We start from the raw sequence: 20,269 nt of genomic DNA, 5'->3' as shown, positions 1-20,269 counted from the left end.
CCATGGATTGAAACTATTCACAAAAATGCTCCTCCCTAGCTGGGCCTTATTAGTGCCTCTTTGTGTGGGAGACTCTCCCTCCAAGCCAGATTTCTCCAGCCCGTTTGCCCAGTCCTCCTGCCATCCAGTCAATGATTTGTAGCTGGGAAGCATGGAAGGATGCCTTTGGGATTCCCTGCATCCAACTGCTGCCATGTGGGATCCTTTCCCTCACAGCCTGTGTGCTGCTGGAGTCACATCTCCCAACTCCTCACTGTGACCAGTCCCACCAGCCAGGGAGGACAACAAAAAAGGTTACACCAAATCATCAGGACACTTTGCAAAGTGGGATGTGGGAATGCTGGGGACATCCCTCCTGCTCCATGCCTCCTCCCTCTCCTCCTCCTCGCATAGAGCAGCAGGAAAGGCCAGGTTGGAGGAGCAGGCTGGGATGCAGTGAGACCAACCCCGAGTGGTACCACAGTGCAGTGTCACAGCGTCCCACTCCTGTCCCCAAACGCCGCCAGCGAGGCAGCGCCGCGCTGAGGACACTGCGCCCCACCAGGGCGGCTCTGCCCCGAGCCCCAGCGGCTTTTCCCTGGGACAGGAGTGGGCCAGGCTGTGCCGGGAGGTGCTGCCCCTCCGCCTGCTCCCTCGGCATTCACACCCAGGAGAAAAGGAACCAGGGCTGGGCTGACCGTCCAACCTCGGCACGGCGCGGGCGGGGGAGGCGCGGGCACTCAAGGCACTCGCGGCAGCGGCCGGGGGACACCCGGCAGTCCCATGGGGACACCCTTCGATTCCCAGGGACCCCTCCCCTCGGTCCCCCCGCCTCCGTGCCGTTCCTGCCCTCCCGGCGCCTGCGGGGCCGGGAATGCTGGCCCTGCCCGAACCCTTCTGGCGCCGGGTCCCGCAGCCCTGTGCGCGTTAGAGACTCTTCACCACGGGGATGCCCCGCGCGAGCAGCTCTTGGGGGATGTGCGGGGGTGCGTGAGTGCCACCCCCAACCCCGTGCCTCCCATTGGAGGAATAGCATGTGCCCCCCTTATGGGAAAAGATCTGGCGTTCTCCTTGGAGGTCGGCTCTGCCCTCTGTGTCACTCGTCCCGGGCCACGCTCTCCTCCAGGGCGGGCGGGGCCTCCAGGCCGAGCCCCCCGGCGCCGCCGTGCACGCTCGAGAAGGACACCATGGTGTGGAGGAGCATCAGGACCAGCACGCACAGTCTGATCCTGCTGCTGCCGAGGCGAGACCCCGCAGAGACCGGCAGCAAGGACGGGGAGCGAGGCTGGTGGTACTGGTGGTACTGGTGGTGGTGGTGGTGGTAGAGGTGGTAGTGGTTCTGCCTCTGGTGATGGAGGTGGGGGTCGTGGCGGTGGAAATGGAGCGACTCTGACGCCGTGGATTTGGGGGATGTGTCCTTGTTGCTGTCTGAGGGGTGCTCGCAGGAGTCCCATTGCACCTCGCAGCACTTGGCCTCCTCGTCGGGCAGCTGGTTCTCCAGCAGCCCTGCAGGGAGGAAGGGAGCAGAGGAGGGGTCAGCAGGACACTGGGGAGAAAGCGAGCCCTGGTGCCCACCAGCTGTGGGATGGGCACACCTGAGAACCAGGACATCCAGACACCCCCTGGCACTGGCCCCAGCATGTGTGAGCCTGCACACACCAGCAAGGCGAGCTCGGGGCTCACCAAATCCTGCTCACAGTGGTAAAATATCCCCACCCTGCTTTAATCCATCACCTGCAGCTCCCTCTATGCTTTAGCTTTCAGAGGTAGGACTTTCACCTCCTGGGCTGAGATGTTGCTGTGCCCCCATTAACCCCTTACCCCCTTACCCTTGGCATGGCCACATTTTGGCATCAGGCAGTTTCCACACTGCCCCTCCTCCCACTCCACCCCTGCAATCCTTCCAAACGCGGGGAGTGGCTTGGAAATTCGCCAAGGCTCACCATCACCCCCCTGTGCCCGGTGTGAGCCCGGCCCTCCTTACCCGTACAGATGAAGCCAGGCAAACCTCCATAGATCAGCTCATCATTGTCCGGTAACACGAAGGGGCACCTGGTCTGCACCTCCAGGCAGTATTGCTTGCATGGGATCCGCTGCCGGCACTGCTGCTGGGTCACGTTGAAGTACTCGGAGCACAGCCACGCCTTGTAGACAGCCTGGGGGACATCGTGGACAGGGACACGTCACTTCCCAAGCACCGGGACAGCTGGAGCACCGCAGGGTGGAAGGGGATGGGAGAGCTCCTAGCTCTTGTGGGAAATGTGTGTTGGGGTCATTTGTTGGATCTAAACAATCCACTGGAGTGTAACAATGGTGGAATTCGTCTATCCAGCTAAATCCACCACGAAAATAAAGCTAATTACCACATGGAATAATGTCCCCTACAGACAGGCATCGTGACAGATTCTGCCAACATCAGCGACCCAAGAGCTCAGTTTGTCACACAAAAATACAAACACTGCTTATCACCCGGCCCAGAGTGTCCTCCTCATCCCCAAGACATCCCACTGCTCTCCTGGGGAAGATTCTCACCTCCTCTAAAGTGCTTTGGCCCCCATGAGCTCTGGACACGGGACAGCAGAACACATCATGGGCTGGTCTTTACTGGAAATTTCCTGCTGGAAAAGCTGCTGGACAGAAGCAGCTGGGATGCAGCACATGCAGCCACTGCTCCTCAGGCTTGTCCCTCTCTGCCACCAAATAACACCTTCCTCACCTTCCCCACCAAGTCCTGGGAGAGGTTCCCGATTCCCTGACATTTGGAACTTCTGCTGTGCCATTTCTTTTGGCTAAAGGGGGAAACTTGTTCATTTTCCATGGATGTTCTGGCACTGGGATGTACCAGTAGTGCAGGTGTCCGCACGTGCTCTGTTCACCTTTCTGATACTTCAAGCTGTACTTGGCAACATTTCCAGAAGGAAGAGCACCCTGGGGGTTCAGCTGTGAAGGCAAGGCTGTGCCACATTCCCTGCCTGTCCAGCCTGTCCAGTACTGGGTTTCCCTCTTCCCTTCCAGCCTCTGTGAGCTTGTGCCCACAGTAGACAGCAGGGCATAGCCCAGTTGGCTCAGTTTCAACCATATTCCCAAATTTCCCTCATTTCCCCAGCATCAGGCATGGGGGAAGTTGTTTGTCTCCACTGGCTACAGCAGACAGGGAGGGAGATCTCCCATTTCTCCAGGTGTGCATGATTCCTCAGGCTGCAAGAGACCCAGGGCACTTCCAGCTCATCCATGAACTCATGAGGGCACGAGTGACAGCACCATGGTCATTCCATGGCTACATCCAACTTCCTTTGAAACCAGCTAGAAAGGGGTCCCCGTGATTCAAAGGGAGAGTTTCCCTCCTCTGCATGCTCAGAGAAACCCCCTGCTCTGCCTTCCAGCTGCATTTTCATTTTCTGGAGGCTTTAAACCCATCACTTCTTTGTTTCCCCATGTTTTTCATAGATCCTTATCATTGTTTCTTTGGCCCACGGTGGTGTCAGGATTAAAGGTGGTTGGGAAATTCTTGGCAAGTTATTTTAGTTTGGTTTTTTTTTTTTTTTTTTTTCCCTGTAAAATACCAAATCATGAAAGGCAGAATTTTCACAGAATTGTGTTAGCTTTGGTGAAACTTTCATCCCAAAAAGTTTAATGGGCACCAGGACACAATTTATGGAGTGAACATTTTGGAGCAGTCCCCAGCACTGTGGGCAGGGCTGGCCCCTGGGATGTGAGAATGCAGGTGCTTTTTCTCCTTATCCTGTTGGATGTTAATTACTGGGACACAGTGGAGTGGCTCCAGAGGAGGGAATGACTGCAGAGTGTGAGGACACAAGCAGGAGAGTTTCCAGGTCTGGATCTGCATCCCTGAACATGGAAGTGTCCAGGGCCAGGCTGGATGGGGTTTGGAGCACCCTGGGATAGTGGAAGGTGTCCCTGCCTGTGGCAGGAGGTGGGACAGGATGGGTTTAAGGTCCCTTCCAACCCAAACCATTCTATGGCTGCATGATCTGCCTGAGCTGATTCCCTAGAAGCGAGGAGGAGGAGGCCATGCTCCAAAGGGGCCACAACCCCCACTGCAGCAGTGCCCAGAGGGTGTACAGTGGGCTCCAAAGCACAAACTGACTGCCCAGCATGTATTCAGACAGGCCATATCCTTATTCCAATCCCTGCCTGGACATGATGCTGTTATTCCCACATGCTCCAGACACACTCCAGTGTAATGTGGAGCAAAACAGACAGAGGACTTATTAATTACCTTAATTATTTGGGGTGCCTTTAGAGCAACAAGGAGAGGGTGTCCTGAGAACACCCTGACCCTCAGAGCATCCGGCAGCAAGTAGCTGGATGAGCTTCTCCTTCCCCTGATGACCATCCAGGATTTTGGACAGCTGGTGTTGATGACCTACTTGAATTTGAACTGGCTGATGTCAGGTGGGTGAATTCCCCCCAAAGCCATGAAGTTTTCAGGATTAAACTGCAGCCACAACCAGCCTGCAGTTTAAAGGGGAATTATGAACACACAAGAAGCTGGATGGATATCACTGTTGCACCCAGCCCCATCTGGGATGGACACCCTAAATCCATCCCTCCAGCTCAGCCTCTTTTCCAGCCCTCATCTGCCTTAGGATAAGCATCTCCATCAGTGGGACTTCCTCGTGTTTCCCAAGGAGGTTGTTTTACTGCACTTATCTCGCTGCCTACAAGTTTTCCTTCATACTTGACCTACATTTTTCCATCCAAAAGTTCACTCCCTTCAATCATTCCCTCCACCATTCCCTCTCCCTGCTCCGTGTTTACACATCTCTAATATTTGCAGATGTCTCACGCTCCCCCTTTAGTCACAACTCAGGCGAGCTGGGCTGATTTACTCACTCCCATTTCCTGCCAGTCTCCTTCCCAGCTCCGACTCTCCCACGCTGCTTCCCAGATCCAGTCACATCCCAGCTCCCACCTGGGCTCACATGCAGCCAGGCATGGAGGCTACACTGAGTGATCCAGCAGAGGATTGTGGGCGTCACCTGAGCTGTCCCAGCTCCAGATTTGGGTGGAAAAGGCAGCTGGAGGAGATTTCCCAAACTACTTTGGGTTCATCCTGCTCTCATGTGGAAACAGCACAAGCAGGCTCTGCATGGATCCACAAATATCCCTCCTAAAATGTTTGTGATGATTCTCATCAGGGAAGACCCCCTCAGGGTCACCCACACATCCATGAATTTAATGAAAATATGGAAGGAGGCACTGCAAGGAGCTGATGATACCACCAGGGAGGGCAGAGCTGGAGCACTCATGCAGAACCTGAACCAGGATTCCCTGGCTGCCTTCCATTCTTCCTTCCCTTTGCCCTTGAGGGAAGCACTGACCCCAGGCAGCCCTTGCCATTCCCTTGTGGCAGATCCTCCAGGTGCTGCAGCAGGAATTCCTGCAGCTCTGCAGGATGGAAACTGCCTGTGTGTACTCACAAACAGACACATCCAAGACCTGCTGGTCCAACAGGGCTCTCCCACTCCACTGGGATCAGGATGAGACACAGGTCAGATCCCAGTGTCCTCCTATCACTCACCCACAGAGATCCATGTCACAGACAAGGAGCAAATTCCCTGGGATGCTCAAGGTTTTGGTATCCCCAAGCTTACCCCACACAGCCTCCTTAATTCTGCTGTTAAAAAGGACATGTGAGAATTTAGGACAGGAAGAAATTTATTCCCTGCTTAGATCAAGTAGGAAAGCTCCCTGGTTTCCATCCTCTCCCTCTCTGGATTCTTCAGGAAGCGGGTTGGGTTGCAATCAGTGTTCCTGCCGTTCTGGTTTGGCTTTTGGCAGATCTCCAGCCTGGCCAAGTAAATTAAAGTGACCTCAGCTCCAAAATAGCTCCAATTTGGTGCCCTCTTCCTGCATTTTTAGCTCTGGAGGACTGGCTGCATGACTCTGAGGAAGCACACAGAATTTGGCTGCCTAGGAAAGGAGCCAACTTCACAGACCCGATTTATACAGAAGGAAGAGGACAGGCTATCTGTCCACATTGGAATTTTGGAGGTGGGATGAAAACCTCGTCCTAAAAGACATTAAAAAAACCCAAAATGAATTGGATTTCTAATAGTGAATTAGGCTGTCTGCTCATGCAGCAGCAGTCAGAGGGATGGAGCTTTCACGGGGAATTCTGTGCCAAATGGGAATTCTTCCCTGCCTGCACTATTCCCTCTGTCTCCTAGCAGCACCAGGACAGCATTCCCCACCAAGCAGCTTTTCCAAAGTCTTTCTGGGTCCTTAGGATTTCTGCACAAATGTGGGCACTTCAAGGCCAGTCCAGTTGCTGCCAGTATGTTGGAAACACTGGCACTGCTGTGGAATCATCCCAGCTACATTTTGGGAGAACCAAGGAGCAGGAATGGAGCAGCATTCTCAGGACACACCAGCACTGCAGAGGATGCAGTGTTTGGGATAGCTTGGATGCCCATTGGGAATGCCAGCTGTAATTAACAAAACAAACTGTTGTTTTCCCATCTGAACAGTAATCAATGCTTGGGAAGTTCCCCCAAGGAAAATCCTGCTAATGGCACAAACATAATTAACCCTTCTCATTAATTAGTGGCAGGGATTGGGGCAGCATCCCCAGCCCAAAATCCACTTCTCTGGAAGGGGGAGATGCAGCCTGGAAGGCAGAGAGGGAAATAGGGAGATTTTCCCTACAAAATAACCTCAGAAGGAGTCCTGGGATGTGCTTGGACCAGAGGTGAGGATCACTCTGGAAGCTGGGCTTTGCCATCATGACTCTCCTCCTTTCTCTCTTCTCACTGGGTGCACCCAGCTCCCAGCAGGGATGGGATGAAAGATCCCTGCCAGACCCCAGCCTGCAGCAGCCCCCTCCCCTCCCCTCCCAGAGCAGTTCCTGGGACTCACATTTCCATCCTGGTCTGAGAGGAGCATCTGGAGTGGCTGTGCCTCATTAATCTTGGACACAGGGAAATGAGCACTGCTAATGAGCCGCTCGGGCAGCTCTCCAAGCTCTGGCACATGAGGATGCAGCACGGGAAGCAGGACAGGCTGGGGGGGAGAGAAGAGCCCCCCTGGATGGCAGAGGATTAAGGGAATACTGAGGTCCAGGGCCAGCCAGGAGGAGTCACAAACACATCTGCAATGTCCAATTACCACTGTATTCAATTAACTCAGACAGTAACAATGTGGAGCTTTAAACCAGCTTCTTTTAGGCTTTTTTAAAATTCTCCTTGCTATGGGCTGTTCCAACATCATCTCTGGAACAGCTGATTTTTGGTTTCTTTGATAGTTCTGGAGTTGTTATCCCTGCCTTGACACATTCACATGCTCTGGGTTAGGAGAGAGGGGACAAAAAACACTAACCCAACCCTAAACCTCAACAACTGGACAGGATTGTGGGATTTGTATTGTTTTTCCTTCATTTTTAATATAAAGTTGCCTTTTGCCTGGCGATGACAGCCCTGGAGCCGCAGCTCCTCCGTTTCCCAACCAGGGGAGCCTCTGCCCATTGTGCCCAGCTCCAGAGGGCACGGAGCAGCAGGCACAGGGATGGAGCTGCCAGCAGGAATGCCTGGGACATGGATGGGATGGGGGAATGGGGATGGATGCACATTGTACCCAGCTCCAGAGGGCACAGGGATAGGGCTGGCAGCAGGAATGCCTGGGACACGGATGGGATGGGGGAATGGGGATGGATGCACACAGGCTGCAGGGAATGGCACTGGTGGGAATCCCAACTGGAGTGAGTGTTCCTCAAACATCACTGGAAACTCCACACAGAGCTGCTGGGCTGGCTGGCACGTGCCCATTCCAGGCTCTGCATTACCCTACAGTCTACTCCTGTCCAGGGTTGGTTTGCCCAGAAATTCTCCCCCAGCCATCCCACCCATGACACCAGTTTGCATCCTGATGTTGTGTGTTGTTCTGGGCACAGATGGGTCCAGGTCTGGCACTGACCAGGCTGATCCTCCAGAAAGGTCCTGGGCAATGGAATGTCATCTCCTGTGCTCCCAAACTGTGCCTTCCCACCTACATCCCACCATATCCTTTCACCTGAGTGATGAAGTCACTTCCAAATTACTTGGAAGTAAATTGTCAGAGCTACCCACTCACCATTCAACCACCTGATGAAGCAGCTGATAGTTTTAAAGTTTAAAAAAAAATACTTCCAGTTTTCATTTTAAAAAGAAAGCATTTTAGCTTTAATTCCCAGTTCTTGGATTAAAGAGACTGTGTGAATGCTCCTTCTTTCAGAGGGAAAAGCCCAAATTTCCCCCTCTAAGCCACTCAAACCCAGTCTGAGACACACAATGCCCCAGGTGCTCATTGGTCAGAATTAAGAGAAAATAGTTTTAAGTGTGACCCCCACACACCTGACACACTCAAGGCTCAGGCAGCAACTGTTACACTATGTCACAATATCAGGCAGCTCAACAAATGCCTTGGGAAGGACTGGAGTGGGGAAGGAAAGGAGAACCAGCACCCCAACCTGTCTCTGCAACCACACACACCCCCAGCACCCACAGGTGATGGGCTGGGGGTGGCAGTGCCAGCTCCCAGCCCTGGGAATGCTCTCAGGGGACAGACACCACAGGCACAGCCTCCTGGCTTTGCTCATCTGCTCATGGCACCAAGGGCTGCTGTGTGCAGAGCCCAGGGAAAGCCTGGTCTGATCCCAGCAGATGCCACACTGCCCTTGGAACAAGCCCAGGAGGAAGAGCTTGTGCTCGTGGTTGCACCAAAGCAGGAAGCATTCCCTGGAAGAGCAGAGCTTGTGGACTTGCTTTGGACACCTCTGACAGCTCCTGTGCTGAGGGGACAGAGAACATGGCAACCCAACATGGCCATGTGCCTGTGCCTGTTGATTAATCACAGTAATTAATGGCACAGCTGGATGGACAGGAAGGCAGTGACCACTGCCAGGCCCTCCTGCCTCCCACAGCCAGTGCCTGTCTCCATGCATGTCACAGTTGCTCCATGTCCCTGCCCAGCAGCGTCTGCAGCCCTTTCCCTCCCACCACAGCTCCCACTGTTCCCAGTGCAGGCTGGGATCTGCCTGGAGGTTATTCCTGTCCAGCCACCCAGCCCTGACCCCTCCTACAGCCCCCAGCCCATTGCAAGAGGCTCTTGATCCCAGACCACTGCTGCAAACATCCCAATTCCCACAGAATATTTCCATTTCATTATCAAACTCCACCTCGGGGTAGATGCATCCTCTCCCCAAGGGGGGTGAGCAGGGGGTGACAGTGCTCTGCTCACAGATTGGAGCTCTCATCCCAGCATTCCTGATGCTGTTCAGTCCCCCCTCCTCACATCCTGGGTGTGAGCCCTGGCATTGTGAATTCCCTGGCAGTGTCTGGGACAGGGTGGCCCAGCTATGGTGGGCTGCCCATGGGCACTGCTGCCAGACCCCAGGCACAGCCAGTCCCTGTCCCAGGATGCCAGCCCAGGATCACAGTGAGGCCAGGGGGACCTGCATTCCCAGGCTGCAGTTAATCCAGGCTGCTGCTCTGTGCTCCCCTTTCAAAAAGGGTCTTGGCTGGGCTTGAGAAGAGAAGAGCAGCTTGTCAGGAAGGTGAGGCCACCTGGAGTGTGGAGGTTTGTGTGGGAAGGGGGTGGACACCAGGAGACAGGGACAAACAGCTGGTGGCCAGGGAGAGAGCAGCTCTCCCTGGCATCTGGAGGGCTCTGTCCTTGTGACACCACATGGCCATGCCCCAAGGTGGAAGAGGGGAGGCCAGGCCTCCAGTTCCAGGGTGTCACCACACTCTGAGGAAAGCTCTTCCCAATATCCCATCTAACCCTGCCCTCTGGCAGTGGGAAGCCACTCCCTGTGTCCTGTCTCTCCATCCCTTGTCCCAGGTTCTTCTCCACCTCCCCTGGAGCTCCTTTAGGCACTGGAAGGGGCTCTAAGGTCTCTCTGGAGTCTCCTCTTCTCCAGGTGAGCACCCCCAGCTCTCCCAGCCTGGCTCCAGAGGGGCTCCAGCCCTTGGAGCAGCTCTGTGGCCTCCTCAGGACTTGCTCCAGCAGCTCCATCCTATACAATCCTCACCTGCCAGCCCCCAGTGGGTCAGATACCAGCCCATCCTACCAGCCCAAGGACTTAAAAAGTAATTAAAGACCTCTGCAAAACTGAAGCTGAACACGATGGAGTTGGGGACAGAGGGAAAGTGAGGTCCCTGCAATCCATTAGGATGGCTTGAGGAATTCACTCCCATTAGGTCCTGCTGCAGCCAGGGGCTTAACAGGATTCAAAAGTGGATTAAACATTTATACAGCTAATGAGAACATCCTGTTACATTAGATAGGATATAAAAAAATAAAGGCGAGACACTTCAGTGCCACGAGCCATAAATTACCCACCAGTGATGGGGGCAAGGGAGAAGTTTCTTTGCTCATCCCCCTTCCAAGGAAATGGTGAGGCTGGAGAATTGTTCTCAGGATGGTGTGAGTGTCCAGCCCAGCAAGGGCTTGTAACAGCAGGCATCCAATGCCTATGGAACAGCCCAATCCTGTACTTTGCCAGGAGCCCCCTGCACAGCATCCTGTGAGGTGCCACTTGGCTTCAGTGGGAATGGGACAGGGTATAAGGCAGCAGGAGGAACCTGGTCCCTCATGTCATCCTTCTGCACCCCACAGAGATGGGCAAGCAGCAGGATCAGGCCCATCTCCACTCCCTCATGGAGCAAACAGCAAGGAGACAGGAGCATCCCAGCTCCTGGGCACCCTCCACGGTCACAGGGAAGTTCAGTTTTCCATGCTCATGCTGGGTCTTGTATCCACCTCAACTTGTGCCCACAGGTCCCTTAAATGCAAGCAAAGATGATTTTGAGATGCTTATCAGCACTCCTGGCAGCTCCTACTGCTGGAGACACACAACAGGCCACCGCTCATATCAGCCCTGAGAGCTACAACCTCTGCTTTTCTCTCCCTGGCTGAACAGCACTTGCAGAAATCTCCTGCTCCCTTGCAGGGAGGAAAGCCCCAGGATAGCTCTCAGTCTCTGTGGTAAGCAGCAGGCAGGAGCTCCTGGCTGGCATCGCTGCTCAGCCAGAGAATCCCAAGGGAAGCACTGCTGCAGGGAAACCCATCCCTGCTGCTCTGCCCTGGAGGGAGCCAGGCCAGGCTGGGGCTGTCCCTATCCCTGTCCCTGTCCCTGATGCTCCACAGAGTGGAAGTGCTTCCCCTGCATTCCCAAGAGCAAGGAGTGTCTGGAGAGCGGTCCCAGGACCACACTCTGAGCCAGGCTGCCACCCCAGAGCTCCTGGTGCCTCCTGGCAGTCTCATTTGAACAGGAGAAAAAGGAATGATGACAAGCAACACAGCATGGCAGGAAAACACAGCTCCCAGCACACACAGGCAGAGACCCCTGTGGATTCCTCCTCTCCACAACCAGCTCCAAGGAACATGACACTTAAGACCAAGAGCAGGTCAGGGAGATGCCCAGGTCTGAAGGGGCTTGAACTCATTACATTAAAGACACAAACACAGCTCCTGTTCTGCCAGCACTGGTCAGTCCTTCCCAAACTGCGGCCATTCAGAAAATTCCAAGAAAATTCCACTTGCCTCCTCTCCCTCTGTAGCCACCAGCAGTGGGGAATGCTTGGGACTGGTACCTGTGGGCTCAGGGTGTTCCAGGCTCCCTGATCTGTGCAAACCCAGGAGCTGGCACACCTCTCATCAGGAAAACCCCCAATCCAGCCACTTCCAGCCCCCCTCTCCAGCTCTACCTTCTCTCCTGTCCATCCACAGCCTCCACCCACCAGCAATGCTGCAGAGCTGCCATGCAGGGACGAGATTCCAGCCAAACACGTGTATCTGTTACTCCCAAGAGGATGAGCAGGGCAGGTGGCATTTCCTTCTCCAGCCAGGACCAGGAACAGCAGGATGCTGGCACAGGCAGGGCTCTGGAAGAGCAAATCCTTGCCAGGTGAGGCCATTTCATGCTGCTTTTTGAACAGAGTGACCACGTTGGCAGCATCTGGGGGTGCCAACGCTGCCAGCACTGCTCTTCCTGTGACACCCCAGGAGCATGGCTGGGAGAGAGGCCCCAAGGAAAAGCCAGGAGCTGGGAAGAGAAGCGAGGCTGAAGCAGGCAAGCCATTCCAGGCAGGCAGCTGCTGGCTCTGCCCACGGGAATGGGGCTGGAGCAGCGTGGACAGATGGCTACTTCTTGCCCAGGCAGTCTCTGTGTCTCATTCACAGATTTGCTGTCCCTGAGTCATTGCCCTTCAAAGGACAGCAGAGCTGAGCTCCTGCGTGGAGCCAGGCATGAGTCGCATCCTAATGGCATCCCAGTGACAGCGGGAATGGCCCCCGGCAGCCAAGCACACCCTGCCTCTGCCACCTGCCTGCCTCCCACCCTGCAGGGCAGCTCTGGAGCCCACAGCAGAGGAAAAGCCTGTGGGGCATCCCTAGGACAGGCCTGGGGCTGTGGGATGTTTTGACAAACCCTCTCTGTGTGGGATCCGTGGCACTGCCCAGTGCCGGGGTCAGGCCAGGCCATGTGTGATCCCTGCTGGGCAGAACAGCTCCTTCCCTGCTGGAAAAGAATCCTGTCCTCAGGTAGGGATCAGGTGAAGCCCCTTGTGAGGGCAGGTCCAGCTGGGCTCAAGCAGACACCCAGTGCATCCTGTCCCACCTCTCAGTGCTGGTGTAGGAGGTGCAGCCTGCTCTCCCTGGGATGTGTGTGGGGCTGGAAGCCAGCATGGCACCAGCAGATCCCTCTGTCTATGGGGAGCAGGGATCACTGCCTGGTAGGAAAAGCAGCATAGCAAGACAGCCTGATCTGGATGGCCACAGGCAGCCTGTGCCAGGGGATGTGCACAGCAAGGGGACTGTGGGCTGTTTTGTTTTCCCAGATCTCACACTTTGCTGGTATCACTGTATGCACTACTGAGCTCCTGGCCCCCAAAGCCTTCCTGTACCACACAGAGCAGCTGGATGCTTTCCATCTCCAGCTGCTGAGGTGGCATCTCTGAGGAGCTCATCCCAGCCTGCTGGTGAAGCCCCTGCGCCCACTGTGCTCCCAGGGATGGGCACACATGGAGAAGAACATAGGTCTGCATCTGGCACTGATGGCAGCAGGCACAGCTGGGAGCACACAGAGCAGGAACTGGAGCCTGTGGCACTTGGAGCTACTGGTGACAGTTTGATGGAGAGAGATGTCACCCTCCCTCTCTGTCCCCGCACCATTTGCCAACCCGCCTGTTGCTCCATGGAGCTGCTGCTGCCTTGGGAAACTTGTGGGCTGTCCCTGCAGCACCACTGACAGACACAGGCGAGGACAGGCAGACAACAAGGACTGACAGACAACCAGAGCAAAGGAGGCAGCCAAAAACCACCCAATATCCCCCATAAATCACTCCCATTCATACCCTGACCCCATCCCAGGCTGATTTACCCCACAGCACTGGTGTAGGTTCAGCCTCCAGCCCACCACACACTCCCAGGCAGCTTGAGATGTCTCCACCCCAAGCAAAACTCAGGGCTGTCCAAGCACCATCTAAGCACCCCCACTCCCACCTGGCTTGCAGGCCTCCCAGGTCCCAGGTCCCACTGGCACATTCCTGACACCTCTACATCTTTTATTCCAGGGGGCAAACTCCTTCCATCAGTTCAGCTTTTGTTTCTCCTGCTTTCCAAGCCTTGATCTCAGTTTTCAAGCATCAAGGAGGTACCTGACACAAGGCACTGGAATGGGGTGTGCCAGAGGCTGCAGCCACAGCACCTGCAGACCAAACCCACCATGGTCCTCTGGCCCAAATTATTTATACAACTAAACCACATCTTTGTGCAAGGCTGCAAAAAATTCCCTTTGTTCCCATGGAATGGGTGGGGAACAAGGAGCTGCACACTTGGCTAAGCTTGTGCATGTGCTCCTGCTCAAGCTGCCAAATGACTGCACTGACCTGCTGGAATTACTTTCAAATTCACTCTGGAACCTTTTTTCACCTCATGAAACACCTCACTGGCCAGGCTGGTTGTGGAGAAGATCTGGAGCTGCCACAGGTGCGTGGGAGCAGCCTCTCCCCTCCTGCTGCTCCTGGTGTACCAAATGCTCCACAGGAGACCAGTCCAGGGTGCAACTTTGCAGTCACCCATCCATAGATTCTCTGGAAGCCTCACTTCTAAAGTAACTTAGCAACCTTAAAAAACCTAAAGTAACTTAGTAACCTTAAAAAACCACACGGTTTTGGTGAAACCACTTTTGCTGCGGTTCTCAAGGGACCTTCCCTCTGTGCAAGTAGCCATCCAGGCTCAGAGCAGGAGTGCAGCAGGTATAGCAACATTTTGGATAAGCCCAGCCCAAAAAAGCTCAACCTGAGCTACTTTTGTGAAGGTGAAATGCTGCTTTGGATCCCCCAAGAGGTGTCCCTGGCACTGGGATAACCCCAAGACAAGGTGTTCCCAAAGCTCCTGGCACCAGCAGGCTTAGGTTTGCAGAAGATGTTCCACAGGGAGGGATGCTCTGTAGGGATGCTGATTGCTGATGCTATTCCTGGTTAAACAAGAGCCAGAAAACAGGACCCCAGAGGGTGCTGAGCCTGGGCACTGAGGATTTGCTCCCTGCTCCATGTGAGATGTGCCAGGGGATGATGCCAGAGCAGGAGCAGCCTCCATTTCTCACCACATCACTGCACACCAGCGGCACAGAAACACCAGCAAAGCCTCAGGAGTGAAATCCTACCCTGCCAGGGGTACTGGAGAAACCAGAGGTGCAGAACCAGATCCCACAACCACGGGCTTGTGTGTAGTGAAACCTGATAATCTAATCACATCTGAGATGCTACAGGTCCTGTCCAGCCCAGCTCTGCTGCCAGCCCCCTCCTGCCTGTCAGCCCTTCTCTCTCCACAGCTTTATTTCTTGCAGCCTAATGACTCCTTAATGGGCTTTGTCCCATAGATCTTGATTTGCCCCAGCACGGGTGGGAAGGGGCACTTTGGAGCTGTTGGGGTGGGAGCCAGCATGCAGAGCTTGCCTTGGCATGAGCAAAGCTCTCATCTGGTGTCTGAGCTGGAGCAACACTGCTCTTTTCCTGTTTGGAAAGATGGGAAAAGGCACAAAAGAGCCCTAAGCATCCCTCAGGGCACTGCTTTGGAGGGACAGTGATTTCCCCCTGCACTGAGCCCTGCAAAGCCTGGGCTTACAGTTTGAGTGCTGCTGCTGCCCCACATTTCCTGATGGATATTCCAGTCCAATATTCACATCCCCAGGCCATGACCTCCTCAAGCCCTTTTGGAGGATGCTCCAAAGTGTCCCCACAACTGCTCAGTGCACTGAGTTCACTGTGTCCTGCAGTGACAAAGGGTACAAGTTACACAGCAACAGGCGAGATGGAGGCGGCCAGCAGCTGCTCCTGACTCAATTAATGACTTTTCCCTCTCATGTTCAAGAAAACACAGGCATGTGCCACCTTTTATACACATCATCCCTACCTAGCACCATCAGCCAGCAGCTAGCAGGCAGATCCTTGCAGCATGAGGTGAAATGTGTTTGAGAAGATGGATGGACCTTGTGAATCCACTTCCATCTCTTCCTCCTGTCACAGGATGCCAGTGCCCCTGTCCATGAGTGTCCCTGTGGGAGTCAGACCTCCCAAATCCCACCAAATGGGAAATGCAAACAATAAACCCCAGAAGTGCATCTTCATGGTTTAATGTCTCTCAGCCACAGGGATTTCTGGTGTTAGTTGGAAAAGTAACAAATAAAACATGTCCAGGGGTGATTTGGAAGTTGACGGTGCTGCACAGGAACAACAACACATGGAAAAAGTGGGATCTGCCCAGGAATGACCCCCAAGCAGAAAATAAAAAGGGACAGTATGACACTCAGCACTGAGTAATCTCAGCAGCTGAATTACACACAAACCCCACCATTTCATGGGATTCCTATCTCCAGGGGAACTTTGGTCCAGTCTTCCCCAACCTCTGGGCACAGACTGCTGTTGCAGACAGGTAGAGAAATTATAAAAGAAAGGCCTCATAAAATCAGGCCTGCTCTGTTAAATCAATAGCTAGCCTGTCATTTCTTCTAAGTGCAGCTAGTACTTTGCAAGTTCCCATGTGAAAACAATCTGGGTATGAACAGTTTGTTAATGTAACAACCTTTTTTGGGTGGAAAATAAGTGCACCTGCACTTATTAGACCTGTTCCATGAGAATCCACAAAAGAAAAATGCAAAAAACTTGAACCTTAACACATACAAATCACCTTTTGACCAACAAATGAAGTAGTAAGAAAACTACCAGGTAATAGATGTTGTACAGAAGGTCTGTGAAAACTATAAAATAAGTTTTGTGAATAAAAATTTGGCTTTTCCTGCATGAAGAAAATGGAGCTCAAGTGATTTATTCCAATAGACAGATCTGGGGTTGGGATGTCCAGGATGCTGTTTCACCTCCTGGCAGGACTTGGTTTTTCTTCCCAAACCTGAGGGCAGCTCTCAAGATTATTATAATAATTGTAATGCTCTCAGGGAGTTATGTGTCTCCTGAAACCAATATACAACACTTACACACTTCCAAATTTTTAGCTTGGGGTGAAACCTGCTGCCACAGGAAGGAACTGGCAGCTCCAGTTGGGATTTGGTGTTGCTGTTGTTTGAAATAAGGTGGAAAAAAGAGCCCAAATCACCAGAGTGGTGTGGCTGCCATAGAGCTCCCTATGAGCTCTCAGCTGAGCCACACTTCTTAGGCACCAAATTCCAGAGGGATCCATGCCTCAGCAGAGGGAGGCTGTGTGCAGGTGAGCTGAGCTGCTGTGCCTCCTCATCTTCAATTTCCCAGCTGCTGTTACAGAATGGCAGGGATGTGAATGGGATGCAGCACAAACCCTCCACACTCAGCCCTGCTCCCACAGTCCCATGTCTCAGAATTATCATTTAAATCCTGTTTCTCCAGCTCCAGAGCTCCTGAAGCCAGAATCCTGATGTGAGGGCTCTGCAGGAGCTCTCACACTGGCCAAGCTGCACATTCCACTGTTTTCCTCCACTCCTCTGCTGTTTTCCTGTTATTTGCTCTCAGATGTTATCACCATCAAGCAATACCCTTGCCATCCCTCACAAACAGGTATTATCCAGCATCTGGATGGGAATCACAAATTCAAACTGCTTCAAAAATCCTGTCAGCCACATTTTTCCAAGGCAATGAGTAACTGTAGTCCCTGCTCAAGTCCAGAGGACTCGAAATCAGGCCAAAACTCGATTGTCACCACAGTGCTGGAGGGGTCTGGTACAAGCTTCAATTCACAGATGGGAACAGCCCCTGAGAGGGAAAAGCTGAGCCTCATGGATGTGAAAGGCTGGAGTAAGACACATAAATATGGAGTGAATGGCCTTAAACAAAGCAGCCTGATTTTTCAGGATAGGAGCTGTGAGGGCTCCAGTGGGAGTGTGCAGGCTCGGGCACTCCCATGGGAATTTCCCAGTGGGTGGCTCAGGGGAGTGTGCACAGGTTGTCCCTGCTGCTCCTGCCTCCTGTTGCTTCCCAAGTGCTGCCTGAGGAATGCAAGGCTGGAGCTCACAGATGCTCTAAGGATGCACTGACGTGACAAAGAACCAGCTCAGAGGAACGAGTCCTGCCACTACCTCCAGCTCTGCATCTCCCCAGCACATTTCCTGCTCTCCCATCGAGGATGTTAAACCCAGGGACAATTTATGGAGACTCATCGAAGCACAGCTCTGTTTCTACACAGTTTGGAGTCCCAACATAATTATTTTCTCACCTCTTTTGCTTCTCTCTCTGGGACTCCCAGCAGAGATGGAAGCTAAGCCTGAAGTTGGAACATTTATGCTCCACCAGACATGGCACAGAGAGATCCTGATCCTGCTGGGCCCCTGCAAGCAGGAGCAGCACAATGGACAGCACCCTGCAGAAGTGGAGCAGCAGGACCAAACTACTCAGAGCAGGCTGAATACTGCATCCCTTGGAAACCACAGGGGGAATCTGGGAAGCAGACTGTAATTACCTGCCTTGGCCCATGCCAGAACACAGGCACAAGCTCCTGCTCAAACCCAGCTCCCCACAAAAGCGACCCTTGGAGTGGTGGCCAGGATCTCACCAATGGCCCTTTGCTGAAAAACACCACCTCAGTGTCCCAGTCCTGCTCCTGGTGCTGCTCCTGCACTTTCCCAGGGCATGAACATCACTTCAAGAGCTGCTCTGCAAATCCAAGTGTCCCTCAAAACTCCTGTCCCAGAAGAGGAGCAGCCAACCCTGTCACACTGCCAGGGAGGGAGCTCAGCCACCATCCCTGTGGGACAATGCTGTCGCACACCCCAAGACACAGCTCTGAGAAAGGGAAGCACATTTAATTACGGAGACCATTGCACTTCCCAGATGTGATGTCTGGAAGGAGCACAGGTGAGCCAGGCAGCTTGGAGCTGGTGGAAGCTGGAGGCACCACGGGTTTGTAAGAATGAGCACCCAGCAGAGCCACACTGGGGGTTTGATGGAGATCCAACCTCAACTCTCATCTGGGAGAGGAGATGGCTCCATACCAGCCTTGATCCCACTGATGCTGGGAGACACAACCAACCCATCAGCTTTCAGAGCAGGGACTGTGTCCCGGGGCTGGGGACGAGTCAGTGACACGGGGGGAACACCAAGGTGGGAGGCACAGTCCAGCAACCCTGGGCAGAAAGAGTGTAAGAGCTGGAAAACAGCTGCTGCATACAGGGAAGGGGCACTGGCACCATGGTTCATCTCAGGTCACCGCTGGTCTAATGACAGCCAGGAAGAACTCTGGGCTGTCCCAGGAGCAGCAGCAGGTCTGAGGCAAAGGTGAGGGGCCTCACACATGTCCCATCTCAGCCCTTGTGTGCACAGGGGTGCACAGTGAAAGAGGTGTGGGTAAGGCTAGCAGGGATAGGGGTGTCAGGAGTGAAGTACTTGGATTGAGGTGCCATGTAGGGATTGGGGTGTCAGGAGAGGTGTCAGGATTGGGGTGCTGGCAGTGGAGTGTCGTGAGCTGGGTGCTCAGACTGTGTTGGGAGCAGGGTGTTGGGAATGGCAGTGGGATGACAGTAGCTGCCTGTGTGTGCACAGGTGTGAAGGGATGTGTGAGCACTCATTCAGGCCAAGTCCTGCTTTGCCTTTTCTGTCCCATCACCCTGTCCCAGCTTTCCCAAGGGCTCCAGACCTGTCCCATCACCACTGCCAGGAGAGGTTTGGGGAGCAGAGGGAGATCCCAGCCTGCAGGCAGGTGTGAGAGCAGGGGAACCACCGTACCCCCACACCACCAAGCCCGCTGTGGCCCGGCTCACTCGGGACGCCCCCTCGTACCTTGCAGTCCGTCAGGCAGGATCTGACCGAGTACTCTTCCGATTGCAAGTACTTCTCCAGCAAGAGGTCGAACTCCTCGTATTTTTCCTGAGCGTGTTGGTCCAGCCGCTGGTACGCCTGGACGCAGCTGCTACAGGCCTCCCCGTCCAGCGCCCCGGCCGCCGCCACCACCAGGTCCACCATCAGGTTGTCCAGACTGCAGTCCAGGCCGTCGGGGCCGGCCATCTCCCGCAGCAGGTCCCAGATCGTGTAAGTATCACAAAAGGAGAGGTTGAAGTTCCTGAAGTAAGCCTGCAGGAAGGTCCTTTTGGAGGAGGGCGAGGCGAAGAAGGGCGCGGCGGCGGCGGCGGCGGCGGCGGGGGGCGAGCGCAGGGGCGCGCCGGGGGCCCGCGGGCGCTGCGGGGCGAGCAGCCGGGCGCACGCCGAGTCCAGGTCCCCGCGGGCGGCGGGGCAGGGCCCGCCGGGGCCGCGGCTCAGGTTGCCCAGCAGGGCCTCGCAGCTGCCGCCGCCGCCGCCGCCCGCCGGCTCGGCCGCCAGCAGCGCCCGCGGCCCGCGGCCCCGCGGCCGTTCCCGCGCCCGCAGCTTGGCCCCGGCGCAGAGCCACAGATGGTCGGAGAGGAGCACGGTGAAAAAGAGGAGCGAGGCGAGCGACAGGCGCCATTTCTGCGCCCGCTCGGGGTCGGCCACCGGCTTGTCGCTGCGGCGCGGCGCGCAGCACACGGCCCCGCCGGCGGCGCCCCCGCGGGGGGACATCCAGGCGCCGCGGATCATGCCGGGGGCGCGCGGGCGGCGGGCGGGCAGCGCCGCGCTGCCGCCGCTGTCACCTGCCCCGCACCGCCGCCATGCCCGCGCCGCCCCCGCCGCGCCCCGCCGCCGCCGCCGCCCGCCCCGGCCCCGGCCCCGGTCCCGGCCCCGGGCATGCCCCGGCCGCCCTCACTCGGCTTTCCGCTTGCCCCGGCGCGGTGCCGGGACCGCGCCGCGCCCGCCGCCGCCGCCGCCCGGCCCCATCGCCCTCAGTCTGTCGCCAT

General features: G+C 55.1%; 1 protein-coding gene across 1 annotated transcript; it reads right to left on the bottom strand.

Moving 5' to 3' along the window:
• Positions 1–1,075: 1,075 nt before the first annotated feature.
• On the bottom strand, positions 1,076–20,012 carry NALF2 (NALCN channel auxiliary factor 2). Its single transcript, XM_058814319.1, has 3 exons — positions 19,242–20,012; positions 1,964–2,135; positions 1,076–1,485 (listed from the first exon to the last, which is right to left on the bottom strand). Exons 1-3 carry the CDS (start codon positions 20,010–20,012, stop codon positions 1,076–1,078), a joined length of 1,353 nt encoding a protein of 450 aa, XP_058670302.1.
• Positions 20,013–20,269: the final 257 nt, after the last annotated feature.

Source organism: Ammospiza caudacuta, chromosome 14 (assembly GCF_027887145.1).
Source record: "Ammospiza caudacuta isolate bAmmCau1 chromosome 14, bAmmCau1.pri, whole genome shotgun sequence".
NCBI classification, from domain to species: domain Eukaryota; kingdom Metazoa; phylum Chordata; class Aves; order Passeriformes; family Passerellidae; genus Ammospiza; species Ammospiza caudacuta.
The sequence above is the reverse complement of the archived record's forward strand: the minus strand, read 5'-3'. Positions and strand labels throughout refer to the sequence as shown.